The 22,458-nt window shown below is 45.1% G+C and overlaps 1 protein-coding gene across 1 annotated transcript in view; it reads right to left on the bottom strand.

Moving 5' to 3' along the window:
• ATP8A2 (ATPase phospholipid transporting 8A2) overlaps positions 1 to 22,195 on the bottom strand; it is a 549,272-nt gene extending 527,077 nt beyond the window's left edge. Inside the window, exons 1-2 of the mRNA XM_065423317.1 lie at positions 22,173 to 22,195; positions 15,128 to 15,280 (exon numbers count right to left, since the gene is read on the bottom strand). Coding sequence (XP_065279389.1) covers positions 15,128 to 15,228 — 101 coding nt within the window. The 5' untranslated portion in view covers positions 15,229 to 15,280; positions 22,173 to 22,195. The remainder of the gene's footprint in view (positions 1 to 15,127; positions 15,281 to 22,172) is intronic.
• Positions 22,196 to 22,458: the final 263 nt, after the last annotated feature.

The following is a 22,458-nucleotide window of genomic DNA, read 5'->3' as shown; positions in this document are numbered from 1 at the left end:
CCTCCGCCTAGGAGCCGGAGGGTGGACATGCCACTGCTTCTGGGAGCTGCTTGAAGTATGCGCCACCCAGAGCCTGCACCCCTGACCGCCTCCCATCCTCTAATCCCCTGCCCGAGCCCTGATCCCCCTCCTGCCCTCCGAACCTCTTGGTCCCAGACTGGAGCACCCTCCTGCACCCCCAACCCCTCATCCCCAGCCCCACCCCAGAGCCCGCACCCTCAGCTGGTGCCCTCACCCCGTCCTGCACCGCAGCCCCCAATTTCGTGAGCATTCATGGCCTGCCATACAATTTCCATACCCAGATTTGGCCCTCGGGCCAAAAAGTTTGCCCACCCCTGGCCTAATCCCATACTCCTCATGCAAGAAAAATTCCCACTGAAATCAATAGGGGTTTTCTTCTGTAGGGAGTATGTAGTTAGACTCCTTGTCCTAAGGATGCACAAGAACAAAGATATCTCAATTGTAGAATGAGCTAAACACACATTTTTTAAAGTAGCTCAGCAATAGGACAAGATCATTTTACAGAGTGCCCTCCCAAATATTCTGAAGCAACAGTCCAGAAAAGCGCAGAGCATGGTGCTGTCCATTTTCATGGAATTATAACTAAATATCATTAGTTACCAACAAAAAAATTATAGAGAGCTAAGGTTAAAGGTGTGTTTCAATGGAATCCATCTAAAAACAACACTACACTTCAACAAAAAATTTTCACCTTTAAAAAACAAAACAAACATAAGCAAGTCTTGAAGTGAACAGACAAAGGATCCAGCTAGTTCCCTGCTACAATATGCTAATTTCCATCACTTACTACTACCCCACCCAACTTGCACCATTTGTCCCCTTTCATTGGTCCTTCAATGGAAATGTGCTGTTGAATGTATACTACTGATTTTATAAATAGCTTATAAATAATATATTGTTTATTATATGTGTAGTAAAGATTTCAAAAATAATACAGTCCCAAAGCACACTAAGTTATGTCGGTTTTCCATAAATTCTCATAGCATGATACAGATCATGAAGTGTGTTGACTATTCTGTCATAATCAAGTGTCAGCATACACAAACCTCACAAGTTTGGGTATTTAACTCTGAATATTATTTAGCAATCAGTATTTTGGTAGTTATATCGTGTAGATGATAATATTCTAGTATTTGGGAACTAGAACCTTGAATAAGAAATGGGATTTTATAAATCAGTAATTTATTGTGTGTTCATTTTTCAGATTTCAATGGGAAATTTAAGGGTATGTGAGTAGCATAAATCAGGTGGAGTGAGAGAAGGATGAAGGACTATAGGGCAGTGGGAAAAGTCTGGAACTCTTAACTGTTCCCTTCATAACATTTAGGTTTTACAAAAAGTGTAGAATAATTTTAAATAGGGTTGGTATTTAAGTTTCCTACGAGGGAAGCTCTGCTCTGACAATTCTTATGAGGCCCATCAAAGCAGGCTTCTCCACCTCCAGACTTCAGCAAGTCCACAGGAGGTATGTGTGGTGGAGGGGAGTTATACCCATGTGGGATATTGGGGTAGTGGAGAAGAATGGAAAGGAAGCTTTTATCCATATTGAAAACTAATTGTTTTAATTAAGTTTAACATAGATAAAAGCCTCTGCTTTTCCATGCCTCACTCTCCTGTCCCCCTGCCCAGGATGTGTACACACATCCTCCAGACCTTCCCCAGTTTCATGTATTTCCCCACTACATCCCCTTCCTATTCTGCCACTCTCCCACTTCCTGTACCTGTTACTCCCCAGATTCCTGCATTCCCAGGCTCCAAGCTACCAAGTCTCCTAGTCCCTGTCCTCCTGGCCCCCCATGTCCACCTGGACATCCCCTTCACAGTTCTTGCTTGGATTCAATTAGCAGGTCAATTTTAAACATTTCTCTGTATACAACCAAAAACACTCTTGTGCAAGGGTGGCCTAGGTCATTGTCACAGGCAACAAAAGTGGAAGAGAGTCCAATGGGGGAGTAAAGAAACAATACTGGATCCTGCCACTTGATGGGACACCGAACTCTGTGCAATTTCAAAGATTGGCTTCTTTTTGGGGTAGTTGTGGGTGAAATTGGGACTTGGAAAAAAAAATCAGGCTTATCAGGGACATTAGCCTTTGTTCCATAATGCAATCCTGGCCAGATCCTAATTATCTAGGCCTGATCTTGCAACACCTATACATTTATTTAATGTTATTGACTGCAGTGAGACTACTCACATGTTTAAAATGTCTGTATAATCGGGGCCGCAGCACACAAACCCATGCCATTTATTTCAAAACCAAAACTCCCATTTAACTTCAATGGCTAAAGATTAGGTCCTCAGAGAGCAGAGCCAACACCAACTTATGCTACTGTCAGATAAATACTGTTACAGTGGGGAGACACAGCAGGCGTCTCTCAAATGACATTTAACTACATCTTACAAGCGTAAGGCAGCAAGAGATATTAAAGCACTCTGAGAAGGATCTAAAGGTGCCCCCTTTACGACAATGCCTCACTAATGAATACCAGGAATGCTCCACATTCCAGGATTACATATCTTCAGATATACAAATTATTTTGTACAGAACAAACTTTTTGGCAGTCGGTGTTTCATATTTATTCATATGTAGACAGCATTTGTCGTTAGCTAGCTCATGTAACTCTTTTTGCATAAGTGGCAAAGATGACATTTTGGGCTTTTTCGTGACACTTCTTTTTGTCTCACATAGAGATTGGTTACATAAACAAATTCAAATCATCCAGGGCAATAAACATTCTGGAAACTTACAACAAAGAGAAGGCTCTGCTTGTATCACATAGCATAATATTTTCATATCAATCATTAAGGTATTATACTTCAATGTTACATAATTATGGTAGATGTAAGTAGCACTTAATGTCATTAATGTTGAACCCCATTTTTCAGCTGATTCTAACTTTCTCAGATAAATCCCTTTTGGAGTGAACTATTCCATGCATTCCCAATGGTTATTTTTAAAGGGAGAAAATGAGTAAAATCAGTTCTGCTACGTCTGAATTATTCAAATATGCAAAAAAATACACTTTTCCATATGCTTTGAAAATAATTTTAATGCTGTAACTCAAAATGGCTATAAGTACGAACTTCAAACTTGTCATTTTGTAGATCTAAGAAGTAAAGAGAAAAATAGGCTAGGCCAGAAGAAAATCAGTTATGTATTTTTATGGTTTGAAGTGTTTTTAAGTTGTGAATTCAAATATGACCATTAAAACAAGGTTTCTTGCTGAACTTTTTAACTAGAGCAGTTTCTAATGCTGTACGCATACACAAGTTAAGGATACCACGGTTAAGAATGTAGTTGTTAAACTCTGTTCCTGCAGAGCTCCTAAACTGTGCAAGACTGCAGTTCTGGTCCAGACCAAGGCAATGCAGGAAGAGTTTGAAAATTTCCCAAGCTGAAAAGCTCCAGATTTATTTTTTCATTTTTCTTAACACCCTCTAATCCCACAGCTCTTCCTTCCCATAGGCCCCCAGGAAATTAAATGCAAAGAGGAAAATACAACATTATATCAATGCAACAATAAGGACTGAAAAAAATCTCACACTCAAAAGACAGGAAACTCCAAACGCTGACATTGCTCCTGAAACTCTAATTTAACCATGCTGCATCTATTCATATTTTCTATTCTTCTTTCCCATGTTCAATTTAACGTGTAATGTATTGCATGTATTATAAATGTGCATACCATAACAAATATAGGAAATATAATGTGGCAATGTTAACTTTGCTAGACCTAGCATTAACCTGCGGGTATTTCTGACATATCAGTTTTACATTTCCCATCCTTAATTATGCATAAACCATAGTTATTTGTGAATACAGTAACTATCTTTTGCTTTCCTAAACCATCTTTTTATCTAAGGATCTCAAAGTACTTTAAAAAACTGAACTTCATTTACACCCTCAGGTGCAGCATGGTGCAATATGCAGTGGGGGCCAACGTGCCTTGGAGCAATTCATGTACAAAAGTTTAAAGCTGACTTGGTGGTGCAAAGGGAAAGAACATAAACTCTTCCTCAGTTCAAAGCTCCTCCATAGAGCACCACCTGCTACATCTCTCCCCTGAGTAGTGCCCCTCTTTTGAAGCCACACTGGCCAGCTCCGTGCTCCCCAGCAGAGCAAGTGTTTTAGGTGCCATGCCCCACTTCAATTCCCTTCAAGATGGGCTTACTACCAAGGGAGCCTGCGATCCTGAACAGAAACAGTCACAGCCCAGGGCTGAATTTAGTCCATTAATAAATTAAGCCCCACCATGCCGCTATGATACCCATTTCCTATGAGTTAAGATGAGGCACAGAAGTTACGGTCATACAGGTAATTAGGAATGGAATTGGGAATAGAATCCAGGAGTCCCAGACTCTTACTGTAAATCACCAAAGTCAGTGAGGCTGATTCTCTTTTCCAGCTGCAGGAATAGGGGGGCCCCTATCCTCATGTTATCCAGACCCCAGTTCTGTCTGCTTAAGCTGCCTTTTTGCTTCCCCTATCCTCATGTTAGCTGGACCCCATTTTAATCTGCTCTAACTTATGTCGGCTGCTCACAGCCCTCTGGCTCTGAATAGCAGAGTGCAGCAGCACTCCATGATGGGGTGGCAGGCCCAGGACTTCCTGATGCTTCCACTGAGAAGATTCAGCCCCCTACTTCACTCAATGCAAGGATGTGCTTTTACAGGTGTGTTCATTCCCTAAATGAACGCAGACTCCAACTCAAAGCCTAAAATATGAAACTACCAAAGATGCTTCATGATGTAAGGCCCTATCCAGCAAGTGAGGTGTCCTACTGAAGGCAATGAAAATAAAAACCAAGGTGAAAGAAAATCAAAAGTCCTATACAAACATATCAACCAATTCTCAGATCAAACATATTGGCCAAATTCCACTCTCATACAGTGGCGTTGGAACAATTTTTTATAGTGGAAGTGCTGAAAGCCCTTGAACAAAACTGTAAACCCTGTATATGATGGAAAGCACTTCCAGCCAGAGGGTGCTGCTGCACCCCCAGGATCCCTAGTTCCAGCACCCCTGCTCTCAGATAGCCTGGAATAAGTCTAGGGTACTGAAAACTCCACTGATTTCATTATTGAACTGTAACATATTTCCCTTCTCACTCCACATGCTTTGCTTTTAACAATAGTCCTCATGCTGACAGGGATGAATTGAGCTTCTTGGGAAGTGCACCTAATGCTAATAAATTAGCAGGTATCACTGCAGAATATCCCAAGGCTAATCCCTCTACTACCCCATAAGTGGAGCATGCCATTTTCACAGCACTCAAAGCTCCCTTTCTATGTCAGTTTAAGAACAGAAAAAATGGAATGCATAATTCTTACATCATGACAGCATCAAACAGAAGAAACTGGGAGTTACACTTGGGATGAATCTGGCCAAAGATGGTTATGTTTGTTGAGATTTTTTATGACAAATTTTAGTGCAGAGAATTTTTTGGGGGGGGTGAGAGGTAACACTTTCTTCCAATTAACATTTTAAAACAGATAAATGGGCAGTTGCCACTGTAATATATAGACACAAGAGTTAATGTTTATCCCACTTAAGCACAGCATTTCATACAGAGAAATGTAATGTAGAGTGTGATAAATTAATACTAATAAGATCAAATGAACTATTTCCTTCATATTACAAAGGTAATGCACCTATTAAATATTAATACAAGCTTCATGAAATCCCGTTAGACTGTGAAAATGAAGAGGCAATTACTACCTCATTTACTGATTACCTTTTAATTTTTATTGAAGTATATTATTTGTCAAATAAATAGATAACAAGCTTAATTTCACAAATAGGACACAATAAAGTTTATAAGCCGAATTCATGCCTGGTCTATGTCCATATCTCAGTGGAGTTACGCCAGGAATTAATTCAGTGTTCTTGCATCTTTTTATTGTTACAGCTTAATCAACTTTTCTTACTATTAAATGTTATCTGCCAGTTGCTAAGATAATGGTATGAAAGTGTCACATGCAAAAATGTGCTTATACGGGCTATCATCCACTGAAAACTTCAAAAAAAACTTCAAAAACAGACTCCAACAAGAAACTGCAGAATTGGAATTAATTTGCCAACTGGACACCATTAAATTAGGCTTAAATAAAGACTGGGAGTGGATGGGTCATTACACAAAGTAAAAACTATTTCCCCATGCTAATTTTTCCCCTACTGTTACTCACACCTTCTTGTCAACTGTTGGAAATGGGCCATCCTGATTATCACTACAAAAGTTTTTTTTCTCCTGCTGATAATAGTCCACCTTAATTGATTAGTCTCATTATAGTTGGTATGGCAACACCCATTTTTTCATGTTCTCTGTGTATATATATCTTCCTACTGTATTTTCCACTACATGCATCCGATGAAGTGGGTAGCCCACGAAAGCTTAGGCCCAAATAAATGTGTTAGTCTCTAAGGTGCCACAAGTACTCCTCGTTCTTTTTGGAGATACAGACTAACACGGCTACCACTCTGAAACCTGAAAACACATGCTAATCCTATAAATCCATACATTAACAGGAAAATTAATCCCTTTAACAAATAATGGCTCCCTCTACAGGGCCTAATCCTGCAGTCTTTACTTCAGCAAAACTCCTATTGACTTCAATGGGAGTTTTGCCTAAATGTGGATTGCAGCGTTTTGCCCAAATTTAGGAATAAATTATAGCATTAAGAGACTGTAACATTACTACAGAAATAAAAAGTCTATCACATGAAAATAATTTCAAAGCTTCCTCTGGTAGTGTCCAAGAAGACAGTTACAAAATAAAAAGGGTTGTACTGAATATATACTCCAGACTAGTGTATAGCTAGGCATCCTGGGTATCAGGTTTTTGAGAAAGAAATGACAGTATTTTTTACTCCTGACTTTGCGCATTTTGGATATTTGGTTAAACAGGAGAGTCCTTGCTGTTTGTTCTCTTTGTTTACACAAACGCTCTACAAAAAACAGATGTGTAGTTGATTAGTATTTTCAATTCTGAATTTATTGACAGCTCAGATGGTTTATGAACCAGAACGACCAGGAAAAGCTGCACAAACGGCACAGAAACGTGGTATTGTTTATAACATAGCCCCATGTTAGCAATGTTTCACTGAAAAATGTCATTGCCACAGTAACACAAACATCTCGCTTCCAACAGAAGTAGTGACTACGTACCTAATCCTACAGTCAGCTGGAAACTTTTAATAAGAAAATCAAATATAATAATTGGTTGTGGTCGTTAACTGGAAAATACTAACTGTCCAACAAAGGAAGGGTAGCAGTAACTGAAGTCAATGGATATACCCTGCTCACCTACCTGTGTGCCAGAAGTAAACTGTCAGTTTCTTGCCAACACTCTTGTGTGTCAGACCCTTATTACAATAAAGGTAAAGGAGCCACATTAGGACTAATTAATGCAAAATAGCTAACTACATACAGTATTATAGACTTATAGAAAGAGATCTTCTAAAAATGTTAAAATGTATTACTGGCACGCGAAACCTTAAATTAGAGTGAATAAATGAAGACTCGGCACACCACTTCTGAAAGGTTGCCGACCCCTGAGCTAGAGTGATGTCGTATAGCTTTCTGCAGGCTCTCTTTCATCATGGATGAAATTCACCCATAATAAGAGTGATCATTTCACCCACCACTGAAATGCTTCCACCTCTAGAGTGAAACATAGCAAGTGTTTAACAATAATTAATATATAAGGAAAAAACCTTGAGGAATATTTCTTCTTTGAGGAATGTCAATATCTGCAAACCACTCTGAAATAGATTAAAGACCTCCGCATAGTTTTTTGTAGTGCAGGGGTCGGCAACCTCTGGCACGCAGCTCCTGGCGGGCCGGGCCAGTTTGTTTACCTGCCGCGTCGGCAGGTTCGGCCGATCGCGGCTCCCACTGGCCGTGGTTCACCGTCCCAGGCCAATGGGGGCTGCGGGAAGCGGTGCGGGCGAGGAATGTGCTGGCCGCAGCTTCCCGCCGCCCCCATTGGCCTGGGACGGCGAACCGCGGCCAGTGGGAGCCGTGATCGGCCGAACCTGCCGATGCGGCAGGTAAACAAACTGGCCCGGCCAGAGCTGCGTGCCAGAGGTTGCCGACCCCTGTTGTAGTGTATTAATTTTTTATCACAAGTGCCTTTCAGAACCTGTGATCAAAAAAGCAGCACTATAATATTTCAAAATGTAATGTTGTTCTGAACCCCAATAAGTGCTCTATTCTCATATACTTGCTTGGCTTTATTCTGTTCTCAGCAGTACAAAAACAATACAACTAGATATTGTTTCTAACAATAACTAAGAATATTATTCATTTATTGGAAGCTTAATAACAAAGTCACACATACAAGCACAGAGCTGTTTATTGATGCAGCATTTCACTTTAAGAGGTGTGTTGATTAACAGTACATGGAGTACTGCACATATTGACTTTTTAATCACATTTTCAACCACAAATCCAGAGCTCTTTGCTAGATCAGCATTGGTACAAGTAACATGGAAAATACATAAAGCTACGGACTCAAGATTTTCAAACATTTTGAGAGTATGGACCACATTTTAATACACAGATTGTCTTCATGACCATCTTCCCCCCTATTCACAATCACATAGACCACCTCCTCCCATTTGCAAGTGCATAACATCCCTGTGGCAATTACAGCTCTTGTTTATATGGCAAAAATATACTATGAGTATTTAATATATGTTTTATTTCTTTTACTGCAGTTTAGGAGCTGGAAATAAGGAGTCAGCACCATGTGATCAACCTGCTCTCTGTCCATCATCAGCAAGTGCTCTGTACACCACAGCTTGAGAACCTCTCTAAGACAGCATTTTTCAAAGTTCGGGTCATGACCCAGTACTAGGTTGTGGCATGTAAAGCACTGGGTCGCTCTGGTCAGCACTGCCGACCGGGACGTTAAAAGTCCCATTGGCGGTGCTGCCCAGCTAAGGCAGGCTAGTGCCTACCTGCTCTGACACCGTGCTGCACCCCGGAAGCAGCCAGCAGTGGGTCGGGCTTCTAAGCAGGGGGGCCATGGGCAGGGCTGGCTCTAGGTTTTTTGCCGCCCCAAGCAAAAAAAATTTTGGCTGCCCCCCACCCCAGCCCTGGGCTCCCCCCGCACCCCCCCCGCTGTCCCAGAGCTGGGTTCTCCCCCCCACCCGCACTCCCTGCTGCCCCAGTGCCGGGCTTCCCCCAACCAGTGCTGACTCCGCCCACTCCCCCCTTGCCTCCAGCCGGTCTGGCGCTAGCAGGGTTGGGGTAAGCAGCGGGGCTCCCGGGCTGCGCCTCAGCCCAGGGTCCCTCCAGCTGGGGCGCCCACCTCCAGGACCGGCCGGGACCCGGGAGGGCAGAGCCGGGGCACTGCCCGGCAAAGGGCTGAGGAGCTGGGGCAGGGCAGCCCCAGAGGGAGCGGAGCCCCGGAGAGCGGGACGCAGGCCCCGCACGGCAGCACCCCGGGCACCAGTCCCCACTATGGCCCCGCTGCTGCTGCTGCTCCTGGCCACCCTGCCGTAGTCCCTGGGTGGCTCGGGCCGCTCCGCCCAGCCCCAGCTGCGGCGCTAGAGGGTGGCTGCAGGCGGCTCCGTGCGCCCTGCAGGGCGGGCCCCAGCCCAAGTGTCCCGCGCTCAGAGCCCGCCAGCCATAAGATGCGGGCGCTGCTCCCCGACGCGAACCGCAGCGTCCCCTGGGCACCCCCCGTGCAGAACGCGCTGCTGCGCCAGGGCCGGCTCTAGGCTTTTGCCACGCCAGCGCAAAAAAAAAAATAGGTGGCTGGAATGCCGCCCCTGAAAATCTGCTGCCCCAAGCACGTGCTTGGTTTGCTGGTGCCTGGAGCCGGCCATGGCCAGGGGTCTCTGCGCACTGCCCCCGCCCCAAGCACTGGCTTCCTGGCCAATGGGAGCTGGTAGGGGCGGTGCCTGCGGGCGAGAGCCAGACCTGCTGCTGGCTGCTTCAGGTGCAGCGCGGTCTGCGGTGCCAGGACAGGCAGGAAGCCTGCCTTAGCACCCCCGCTGCGCCGCTGACCGGGCGTCACCCGAGGTAAGTCCACACCCCAATCCCACGCACCAATCCTCTGCCCCAGCCCTGATCCCCCCAAACCTGGAACACCTTCCTGCACCCCAAGCCCCTTATCCCCGGCCCCACCCCAGAGCCTGCACCCCCATCCCAGAGCCCTGACCCCCTCCTGCACCCCAACCCTCTGCCCCATCCCAGAGCTCACTCCCACACCCTAAACCCCTCATTCCCAGCCCCACCCCGTAGCCCTCACCCACACCCCCAAACCCTCTGCCCCAGGCCTGAGCCCCTCCCACACCCCAAACCCCTCATCCCCAGCTCCATTGGGTCATGGGCATCAACAATTTTCTTCAACTGGGTCCCCAGAAACAAAGTTTGAAAACCACTGCTCTAAGACAGATGGATGGCCTTTTGGCTGAAGCACAGAACTTGTAATAACAAGATCTCTAGCTCTGTCTGTGCCAGAGCCTTCCTGTGTGAAAGTTACTTCACCTCTCTGGATGCTAGTGGGCACACCTGCAAAATGGGAATACTTCCCTGTCTCACAGGGCCCCTTGAGGCTTAAGCCATTGTTTGTAAAGCACATTTTTAAGGTAAAACTGAAGGCTCCCGGTCTATTATCTTCTTTCCTGGGATGATTTACCTTCTGTCTGTTCAGAAGATGATCATTAATCTCAGTACATAAGAAAAATCTCATCTGCAGGATACCAAAGAAGTCCCACAAGATTCATGTTACAAGACTGTAAGCCCAAAATTCTGCTCTCAGGGTTGTTGATGGGCGATTTTTACAGGCAGAATGAGCAAAATACTGGAATCAAGATCCACCATATGTAGTAGAGAGCAGAATTCTGCCCTTACGGATTATGCCTTTTTTATACACCTACTTGCAGAGGCTGAACCTGACACAGGCAAAATCATGGAACTGTGTCCAGGCTGCAGGATCAGGCCTACAGTTTGTAAGTATCAATTTAAAGAAAGACCGCACCAGTTATAATAGCTGTTGTAATCAGAATTTAGTACTAAAACTTGCAATCAGATCCAAAAATATGGCTTTGATCATCTGTTATTTAGTTATCTGGCTGCATCATGGCATTGTTACCTAATCTCTGCAAGAAGTACTACTAATTGCAAACCATTAAAAATTGCATTATCTAAAGAACTGGGAACTCAGCATAACTGCTTATTATATTTATTTGTTCTCACTTCAGAGACAGTGGATTTATAGCACTACTTCTTCCTTTTGCTGCTCCCAGGACACACTTGGAAATGAGATGTTTCATCTCTAGGGGTTTGTCCTGGTAAAATACTCATATAAATCATTAAAACAGTCAAAGTGGTTTTGATTTTATTTTTGTAGGAACAAAAGAGCATGCCCTTCCTGAGATTTCACTCAGTCCCTACTCAAACTCTCACTGAGGTTAGCCCATAGACCGGCCATCATCTAGGACAGTAGTTCTCAACCAGGGATCTTAGGGCCACATGGGAGGCCGCAAGCAGGTTTCAGGAGGTCCGCCAAGCCTGGCCGGTGTTCGACTCACTAGGGCCCACGGCAGAAAGCCGAAGCCCTGCCGCAAGGAACTGCAGCCCAAGGCCCTGAACGCCTCCACCCGGGGCTGAAGCCAAAGCCTGGGCAACTTAGCTTCGCAGTGCCCCATATGGCGTGGGGCCCTGGGCAACTGCCCTGCTTGCTACTCCCTAGCACTGGCCTTGGCTTTTATATACAGAATAACAGTTGTGGCACAGGTGGGCCATAGAGTTTTTGTAGCATGTTGGGGAGGCCTCAGAAAGAAAAAGGTTGAGAACACCTGCTCTAGGACAGTGGTTTTCAACCTTTTTTCATTTGCAGACCCCTACAAAATTTCAAATGGAGGTGCGGACTTCTTTGGAAATCTTAGACATGGTCTGCAGACCCCCGCCTGGGGTCCACAGATCACAGGTTGAAAACCACTGCTCTATGCAGCCCAACTGGACTGTGATGTGATACAGAACGACACTTCCTCAAAGGGAGCTCCTAGGTGACCAAGGGAAATGGGACTGTGCACCCCCCTTAGGATGGTGCAGCGGGCTCTTCTGCCTGTGTATTTTGCCAGCTCTGCCCTTGTGCTCCTGTGCAAGGGACAGCCACAATCTGAGGCACAATTTCTCCTCACGCTTCCCCCGAAGTCCTTTTTCAACTGGAGGAGGAGGCATCAAACCCAGAAGGCAACAAGGAATGTGACTGCACTTGGTGTGTTTGTAGAGGAGGTAATGAACAGTGGCTGTAGGCATCCTCCTAAACAGGGGAAAGAACCTACAACATGCCTCAGCCAGGTCTGTAATAAAGAGGGGTATAACCTGAACCCAGTTGGCTCAAGTTATCACAGCAGAATTCCAGTCAGTCAATGTGTGGCAGACACCTCATGGAAAGGGAGCATGAGCTGTGAACACCAAGCTAGCATTTTGACTTATTCCTCGTGCGGTAGTGCCCCTATAGCAGTGGTTTTCAAACTGTGGGTCGCGATCCAGTACTGGGTCGTGGAATGTAAGGCACTAGGTCACAGTGGCTCTGGTCAGCACTGCCGACCGGGCCTTCAAAAGTCCCGTCGGCGGTGCTGCCCGGCTAAGGCAGACTAGTCCCTACCTGTTCTGACACTGTGCTGCGCCCCAGAAGCAGCCAGCAGCAGGTCCGGCTCCTAGGCAGGGGGTCACGGGGCTCCACGCACTGCCCCCGCCCCAAGTTCCTGCCCAATGGGAACTGGGGGGGCGGTGCCTCCTGGCAAGAGCCGCATGGAGCTGCTTGTGCGCCTCCGCCTAGGAGCCACACCTGCTGCTGGCTGCTTCTGGGGTGCAGCGCGGTCCACGGTGCCAGGACAGGAAGGAAGCCTGCCTTAGCAGCCCCGCTGCACTGCTGACCGGGAGCCGCCCGAGTTAAGCCTGTGCCCCAATCCCCTGCCCCAGCCCTGAGCCCCCCCAAACCCAGAGCCCCCTCCTGCACCCCAAACCCCTCATTCCCAGCCCCACCCTGCAGCCCTCACCCCCCCACTCCAACCCTCTGCCCCAGCCCTGAGCCCCTCCCACACCTCAAACCCCTCATCCCCAGCTCCGTTGGGTCACGAGCATCAACAATTTTCTTCAACTGGGTTGCCAGAAAAAAAGATTGAAAACCACTGCCATATAGCCCGGGAACTCCGTGTCTGAAGCAAATAAAGAAACAGACTGGAGAACTGCTAAATCAAAATCTCCCTGGGTAGTATTGTGCCTAAACAACCTTTTCAACATGTACTGGATGGCTCTCAAAAAGCAACTATGGGTGTGCAACAGTTCCCCAACTACCAGTAACATAGTAACAGGAACTGATCTCTTATTGTTTATTTTAACCAACCCTCCCCCCACTCCACGGTATTTCCTTTTTGCATGCAATTTAAGACAGCCTAGGACAACAGAATCTGCCTCTCAAAAACCTGCACACTTTGGTCAATGTTCACTTTCTGCCCTTCACCCTGCAATGGTCTAAGGGAGACAGAAAGGAGCACAAGTGCTCTCGATAACTAAAAACAAAATTCTCTCAGCCCACAAACAGGCGTTTAGCAAGAAGGAAACAGTGAAGTGGAGAAAGTTACAGAAAAGCTAAAGATCTGCAACATTCTACACCAGTTCATCAGAAAGCTTATAGGAAAAAATATCCATTGGAAATATTCCAAAAGGAGGGATTTCAAGCAAGGGAAAATTGTAACCAAGCTGTTCAACCCATATAAGATTCTTTCAGGATACAATGTACAATATCCAAGCTGTGGATAAGTCCAATATAAGCAAAGGGCTGCCCTGTTCAGAACACCAACATTCTCAAAACAATTACCATTGGTAACAGACATACTAGAACAGCAAATAGAAAGTGCCATTCTAGGTATGCTTTGAAATTCCTTTTTCTTCACAAAGACATTAATAAATTATTGTATAACAAACTAATCTCTGACCAATGAACCAAACATCAAGATTAAAACAGCAGAAAACCCGCTAGACAAGAAGCTTCCTTAAATTATTGAGCACCTGTCTCTGATATTCAGCACCATTCCTACTATCCCCCCAAGTAACCACTCTGAAACTAGCCCATGTCTCATAACTTCCACATGCACTATTTCACACATAGTATTTAGGTTGCCAAACTCAATAGCCTGGTAGGTATTAATCTTTTCCACAGAAGATTTTTAAAATACAGAAAGCATTTTAAGCAATTACTGTAACAAATTCCTACTGATCTCCTTCAAAGATGCACAATAACTCATTGGCCATGATCTTTTAATTATTTGGGCTTATGTCCCACACAAACATATATATAACTGGCTAGCCCAGTTAAACTTGTATTACTTCCTATTACTATTATGTCATATTTTAAAAAAAATCTAGTATGTCTTTGAAAACGGTAACAAAATGCAAAGATGTAGACTCTGTGAGGCCTCTTCCAAACAGTGGGTCCAATTCTGACCTCTCTTGCACCAGTTTTGCCCCTGAGTAACTCCACCAGAGTTACTTCTATTTTACATCAGTAGAAGTGAGATCTGATTTAGACCTACTATCTCTACATCTCACCCACTATTGCCTTTCATCATTGGAGCTGCAAACAAGAACCTTGGGTATAAATATCACCTGTGATTAGCTCTCACAATCCTGTTCCAAAGAGTCTTGTAATTCTCTCTCACTACTGTGGGACTAAGAGTTTATCGCCTGTAACTGACTCTCTCATTTTTGTGCCACAAAAGTGATTCCATTGTACATGACCTGCGAGTGACCTGCCTTTCACTCGTCTCTCCCTCTGCTTGCAGCTCCCTTCTGGTGCTACAGCCACCCCGAGTCCGCACACCAGCTACTGACATGACTACAGTGCGACACATGGGTGTCCAAGAGGCAGAACTTCACCCGCAGAGAGCCGGCTGAGGTATTGCCTCGGCCCCAGGCTGCAAAACAAAAACACTCTCCCCAGAGGCGCCGGCGGCAGCAGCAGTAACACAGGGACTCGCAGCTTGCAGGGTTTTCGCGGGCTGGGGATTAGCGCGGAGCAGCAGGTGCTAGGGCAGGGTGGAGGAGGCGGGCGGCACCTGCCCTAGGCGGCCGCGCGCTCTTACCTGACCCGGTTGTCGCGGAACTTGCTCTGCTGGGGCTGGTTCAGGTAAATGGTGCGGGCTGCTGCCTCCGCCTGATCCGCTGAGGACGTGGCTCCGGACATCTCATCATCCGCCTTCTTATAGCCCGAGGGGGAACAAACGGGTCCTGCAGGGAACAGCAGCAGAGAGAGCCCGAGTCAGCGAGCAGCGCGGGAGAGACTCAGAGCAGCGGCAGGGAGATGCTGCACTGTGCACGGAGCCCCCCCATGCAGCTCTCTGGTCCCGCTGGGCTGCAGCCGCTGCCTCTGGCGGCCGCCAGCTCCTGGCTCCGGAGTAGCTGCAGCAGCCCGGGTGTTGCACTCTCCCGTGTCCCAGCCCTGTGTGTGCAGAGCCGCAGCACAGCGAGGGACGCTGCTGCCTGAGCGAGGGAGGCACAGACCCTGCACAGTAACAGCAACAAAAGGAGACACCCCTCCCTGCCCATCACAGCCGGTTAAACCCACCCACCTGTCCTCAGCAGCCTTTGCCGGTCCCCAGAGCCCCTGCACATGATGGTGCCTTAAGGGGTGGGGTATTTGGGGGCGGGGCGGGGTTATTTTAATGGGTACGTGGATAGATGTGAGTGAGAGTACATGAGCTGGGATTGTCCCTGGCAACGGGAACCTCTGTAAAACAAAACACCCTGGGGATTAAAGGGGTGGGGGGGGGAGTATGATAGACTGAAGCGATCTTGCCTTTAGGAGTTTCTTCCCTGGTGTTTAGCCAAAGCAATGGCTGATGATGAATAATGCAAGCGCCAGTGGGAAAAGCGCTCACAAGCACCAGTGTAAAGGAGGATAACCTAAGGCGATGTACTGGGAAGAGGCTGCAGCAGCGTGTTTCTTGTCAGAGAGGGCTTCCCAAGTATATGCTTCCTGATGCCGTTCATTCGCTTTAGATAGGGTGACCATAGCTCCCGTTCTAGCCAGGCCATCCCCTTTTTAAGCCCTGTCCCGGCCGTCCTGACTTTTTTGGGGGGCAAAAGTGAGCATCTGTCCGGTTTGTCTTGCAGACTTGATCAGTTTTGTCAAAAAAAGTGGGGTGCGGTGCAGAAGAACGTGCGTGGGGACCAGCGGCGATACCAGCCCCGCACGGGCAGGGGAGAGTTCGGTCCAGCCCCACAGGGTGTCCCGTTTTCCCTTTGGGAAATATGGTCATCCTAGTTTTAGGAAGAACACAAATATGAAGGGAAGGAGGGTCCTGGGGCTGGATCAAAGGAGTGAGTGTTAGAACACCTGGGTTCTGTGCTCATCTCTTGCTACCGATTTCCTCTGATGTCAGAAAGTAACTGACCCTCAGGGCGCCTCAGTTCCCCCCTTTCTTACAAAAAAAAAAAAGATGTCACCACATCCATCTCTCTGGCAGGAAGGTTGTGAGGTTTAATGTTTGCAGTGTGCTTTGGGATCCTTAGGTGGAAAGCGATACAAGTGTACAAAGTATTTTATATCACATATTACCATCCAAATAATAACTTTTCACCTATATAGTGCCTGAAGCACCAGAATCTGAAAGCATTTTCACAAAGGTGGGGTTTACTATCCCCATTTTACAAATTTCATTCAGTCTGCACTGGGCTGTTTTTTCCCCCCATTTCTCTGATTGCAACTGTGTCAGTTCAACCTGGTTCTCCAAAAGGTCCCATAGCCTTATATAGACTAGCACTCATGCAGCTAAACTGTTGGAAGCTTAAATTCACAAAGATAGGCGAGGTCACTGACTTCAATAAGAGCAAGTTCAGCTCTCATAAAAGAGAAAGGTTTCCAAGCACACAACGATAGAAAAATTACAGGTAAGGTACAAACAGTCACAATGTCAGCTGCACTATGTAGCTCTGTCAGTCAAACCAGCCATTCTAGATAAAAGATTCTTTGCCAGACAGTGAGAATTTATTTCTGAGACACCTTGGCTTCCTGGTGAAGAGTCTGCGCCATTCAACACATGCCAGCTTGAGCATTGTGAGCCTGACCAACGCCCACTTAAGTCAATGGAAAGATACTCACTGACTTCAATTAATTTTGGTAAGGCCCCATTTATGCCTTGATCCTGCAAAAACTTCCCCACAATTTGCTTTAGATATGTGAGTAGTCCATCCAGTGATATGTTGTTCTGTCAACGGGACTATTCATGAGGCATGAAAGTAAGCATGCCCATAAGTTTTCAGAGGATCATGGCTGAATTGTAAAGATGAGGATTCTGTAAACTGGGCTGATGAATATGAATAAGGTTAAGATTCAAACCCAAATCAGATTCAAAACAAAAATGAACCACCACCCGCTTTATGCTCTGAGCTTCATAATCAACATCCGTAGCCCTTAGCTTAATTTTACAATTTTGAAACTTAGAAAAGGTTTTACCATCTTGACCTGTAATTACAGAAACATTTCACATGATAGCTGTATTTCCGAAAGAATTCTTGTGAATCTCTGTGTATTAACTACAGATAAGACAAAAAAATATATGTATGGCAAAAATTCATTCATTTGTTCTGTCACACCTCAAACCTGATTTATAGCAAAACTACGGGATGTATAGATGTCTGTGTGTCTTAAGTTGCTACACACACTCGTAGCCAACAGCCCTCCACCCCACCCCACCCCACCCCACCACCCACACACGCAATTATAGCCAACAGCCCAGTGGTTAGGGATGTAGTAGACCCAGATTCAAATTCCTGCTCTGCCTGATTTATAGAAGGGACTTGAATCCAGGTCTCTCACTAGTCAGAAGAATGCCCTAACAGGCTATTGGATATTCTGATGCTGGTGGGGAGGTCTCTCAATCTCACCTGATGAAGTTCTTTCACTTTGTATAAACAATTTCATTATTTGTTGGAGCAGCAACTTGAATGTGACACTCCCCTATTCAAGGTGAGTGCCATAACCACTCACCCATACAGTTATTCTCTGTCTGGCCCAATACCTATTTTATACACAGTGGAACAGCTCCAGCAGGAGGGACTGAGAGAGACCAATCCCAGAATACCCAAGTGGTTAGGGCAGTTTCCTGTGACATGGGAAACCTGCTCCAAATCAGACAGAACAGAGATTTGAATCTGGGTTTCCCACTTTCCAGATGAGTGCCCTAGCCCCTGGGTATTCTGGACACACATACACCCCAAAATTCCCAACCTGCCTGCCCCTGACTGCTTTGAGTGGGAGGTCTAATCTAGTAGGCATGCTCTGAAAACACCTACCAGATCTCCCCAGATCAGGGAAGAAAGACACAGGAATGCCTAATTTGACAATGCTGCCAGTTTTGTGAGATCCCTTTGTAATTCTTTTCAGTCAGCTTTGAACCTAACTGCGTTGAGTAATTTTGTATCAGCTACAAATCTGGCCACCTCGCTGCTTACCCATTTCTGCAGATCATTTATGAATATGTTGAACAGCACTGGTCCCCATACAGATCCTTGGGGGACCCCACTATTTACCCCTCTTCCACTGGGAAAACTGACCATTTTGTTTCCTATCTTTTAACCAGTTATTGATCCATGAGAGGACCTTCACGCTTATCCCATGACTGCTTACTTTGCTTAAGAGCCTTTGGTAAGGGACCTTGTCACAGGCCTTCTGAAAGTCCAAGATCTAGATCCACTAGATCACTCTCATCCACGTTTGTTGACATTCTCTAGATTGCAAAGGGAAATCATGTCTCGCCAAAAGCCATGTTGGCACTTTCCCAAACATGTTATGTTCATGTATGTTTCTGATAATTCTGTTCTTTACTATAGTTTCAACTAATTTGCCTGGTACTGAAGTTAGGCTTACTGGCCTGTAATTGCCAGGATCGCCTCTGGAGCTATTTTTAAAAATCATTGTTGCATTAGCTATCCACCAGTCATCTGGTACAGAGGCTTATTTAAGCAGTAGGTTACATACCACAGTTAGCAGGTCTGCAATTTCATAACTGAGTTCTTTCAGAACTCTTGGGTGAATATCATTTGGTCCAGGTGACTTATTACTGTTTAGTTTATCGACTTGTTCCAAAACCTCCTCTATTGATACCTCAGTCTGGGACAGTTGCCCAGCTTTGTCATATAAAAGAATTGCTCAGGATTGGGAATCTCCCTCACATCCTCTGCAGTGAAACCAATGCAAAGAATTCATTTTGCTTCTCAGCAACAGCTTTGACTTCTTTGAGTTCTCCTTTAGCACCTTCATCATCCAGTAGTCCCACTAAAACAAGAAGGAGTCCAGTGGCACCTTAAAGACTAACAGATTTATTTGGGCATAAGCTTTCGTGGGTAAAAAAAAGCTTATGCCCAAATAAATCTGTTAGTCTTTAAGATGCCACCGGACTCCTTGTTGTTTTTGTGGATACAGACTAACATGGCTACCCCCTGATACTTGACAGAGTAGTCCCACTAAGGCTACGTCCTCACTACGGGCGGGTTCGATTTAAGATACGCAAATTCAGATACGCGAATAGCGTAGCTGAATTCGATGTATCTGAGCCGACTTACCCCGCTGTGAGGACAGCGGCAAATCGACCTCCGTGGCTCCCCCATCGACGGCGCTTACTCCTACCTGCGCTGGTGGAGTACAAGCGTCGATTTGGGGATCGATTGTCGCGTCCCGACGAGACGCGATAATTCGATCCCCGAGAGATCGATTTCTACCCGCCGATTCAGGCAGGTAGTGTAGACGTAGCCTGATTCTTTGGCAGGCTTCCTGCTTCTAATGTACTTACAGCAAAAAATAAAAAAATAAAAATAAAAAAAAGTTAGTTTTTGTCTCCTTAGCTAGTTGCTTTTCAAATTCTTTCTTGGCCTACCTTATACTTTTACACTTAACCTTCCAGATTTCATGCTCCTTTCTATTTTCCTCACTAGGATTTAACTTACAATGTTGAAAGGATGTCCTTTTGTCTCTAACAGCCTCTTTTATTCTGCTGTCTACCCATGGTGGCATTTTTTGGTCCTCTTTGTGTGTTTTTTTTTTTATTTCGGGTATACATTTAACTTGAGCCTCTATTGTGGTGTTTCTAAATAGTCTCCATGCAGTTTATAGGCATTTCACCCTTATGGCTGTTCCATTTAATTTCTGTTTAACTAGCTTCCTCATTTTTTGTGAAGCTGCCCTTTTTGAAGTTAAGTGCTGCTGTGGTGGATTTTTTTGGCATGCCCCCACCCCAAACCCTTATAAGGATGTTATACTTAATTATATTATGGTTGCTATTACCAACCAGTTCAGTTATATTCACCTCTTGGACCAGATCCTGTGCACCACTTAGCACTAAATCAAGAATTGCCTCTCCGCTTGTGGGTTCCAGGACTAGCTGCTCCAAGAAGCAGACATCAATGGAGAAGTGGTCTAAGAATTTTATCTCTGCACTACCCATACAGATGCTACAAAACACTGGGAATACAGCATATGAGCTGGGTAGGAAAAAGGCTAATAACTTCTCTTTGCCTAAGGTGAAACTCAGGTTTAAGTCAGGCATAGCAAAAAGGAGCTAACTACACTGACCTACATTCAACTGTGGAGCCTATCCCCACAAATCACCCCAGACTTGCTCAAAATCACCTCCCCTTCACCCTGGCCTAGAAGACGCCTTCTGAGACATTGCTTTCACTTACTCCTCACTAAACCGCAAGACCACAGTCATGTACACCAGTACACTGACAATCTCCACGGCAAAAGGATGCCCTCCTACACCTCCATGGACAAAACTGACAAAATTCTATGCCTAAATGAGGCACACATGCACCTTTCAACATATCACAGTAACAGATCTGCCAAACTACTCCCACAAATCCTTTCCGTATTCCATACAGTGAAGGCAGTTGGAGTGCATGCAGATAACTGCTGGAATTCAAATCTGTGGTGCACAACACATACAATGGCATCTTCTCTTAAAACTTTCTCACATCTACCTATTATACCACTCGTACCAAACCATTTCCAATGATTACTGCCAGCTCTAAGGGGCAGAGTCCAGGTGCAGGGGTGGCGTGTACCTTAACATTATATTTCTTGGTTTTCAGAGATTTAAGCTTAGCCATTCTCAACATTCGGGAGTGCCACTGGACACCCCTGGGCAACATTAACTCTGTGTTAATCAAATTTTGGGGTATCATAAGCTCTTTGTGGGTGGGGACTGTCTTTTTGTTCTTTTTACAGCCCTAGCACAATGGAGTCCTGCTCCATGACTGAGGTGTCTAGGCACTATGATAATATAAATAAACAATAAATTAGACCAGAAGTTCAGCATGTTTTTTCACTTGCAGATTCTGGGCCATTTTTGGACAGAAAAGAAGCTGTACATACCTGACCTGTGGGGGAAAAGTCTTCTGAAAATTCTGATGATTGGGATCCTGTATTTTCAGGCTGTCACACTTGAAATAGTTCGTTTCATTTCAAACAGTATCATTTTACTCCCTTTTTCTTTATAAATATCAGTGCCATAAAGCAGCTGTGTATGAATAATATAGTTAATTAAGTAGATTATTTCCAGGATAGTCACATTTTACAAATACTACAAATTGCTGTAATGAGCCAAAAGGCCAGTGTCTCTTAGACCATGGTTTTTAGTATCTAGCAAAGGTATGAATTTAAGTTCCCAAGCTCATCTTATGAAGGTGTTATGCAGGTTTCCTTTGAGGACGAGGACTGATAGGTCAGATGCAGAGTAACTGCTTTGTGAAAAGTGTTCGCCCATGTCTCATAGGGTGTTTTTGTCTTTTATCATTTTCTCAACAGAGACACTATTTTTTTTGGCTCATTACAATTTGTAACCTACTAACCCTCCTTTCATCCCATCACTGCAGAAGTGTTAATTTCCCCCTTCATTTTAAGTGGTTTCTTGCAACATATGTGAACCTCTTATGCTTAACGATCTCTCCCACCTTGTATTACCTGTGATACTCTGGTTACCCTTTCCAGACCTGATGAAGAGCTCTGTGAAGCTTTAAAATTTGTCTCTTTCAACCAACAGAAGTTGGCCCATCCACCCACCTTGTCTCTCTCATATCCTGGAACCAACATGGCTACAACAACACTGCAAATTACAAATGGAACTGGACATCCAGTACTGTCTCCAATGATGTGCTAGAGGAGGCTCCTAGTAATCTGCTTTGTTCTGTTTGTTACCTCTTTTACCACTTAAAATCTGCCTTTTATAGGTAATAAAATTTGTTTTGTTTATTAAACCCAGTTTCTGTAATTTCTAACTGGGGAGGAGGGGAAGAGCCTCTTCTTAACTTTTCCACAGCAAATTCAAAGAAAGGTTGGGCTGATTTCCTTGCCTGTGATGGAATTTACCCTTGGCTCAAAGGTGCTCTTGAGGAATATTTTTAGGATTTTGGAATGGAG

The sequence above is a fragment of the Emys orbicularis genome, chromosome 1 (assembly GCF_028017835.1).
Source record: "Emys orbicularis isolate rEmyOrb1 chromosome 1, rEmyOrb1.hap1, whole genome shotgun sequence".
NCBI classification, from domain to species: Eukaryota; Metazoa; Chordata; order Testudines; family Emydidae; genus Emys; species Emys orbicularis.
Note: the sequence above shows the minus strand (reverse complement) of the source record. Positions and strands in the feature narration are given on the sequence as shown.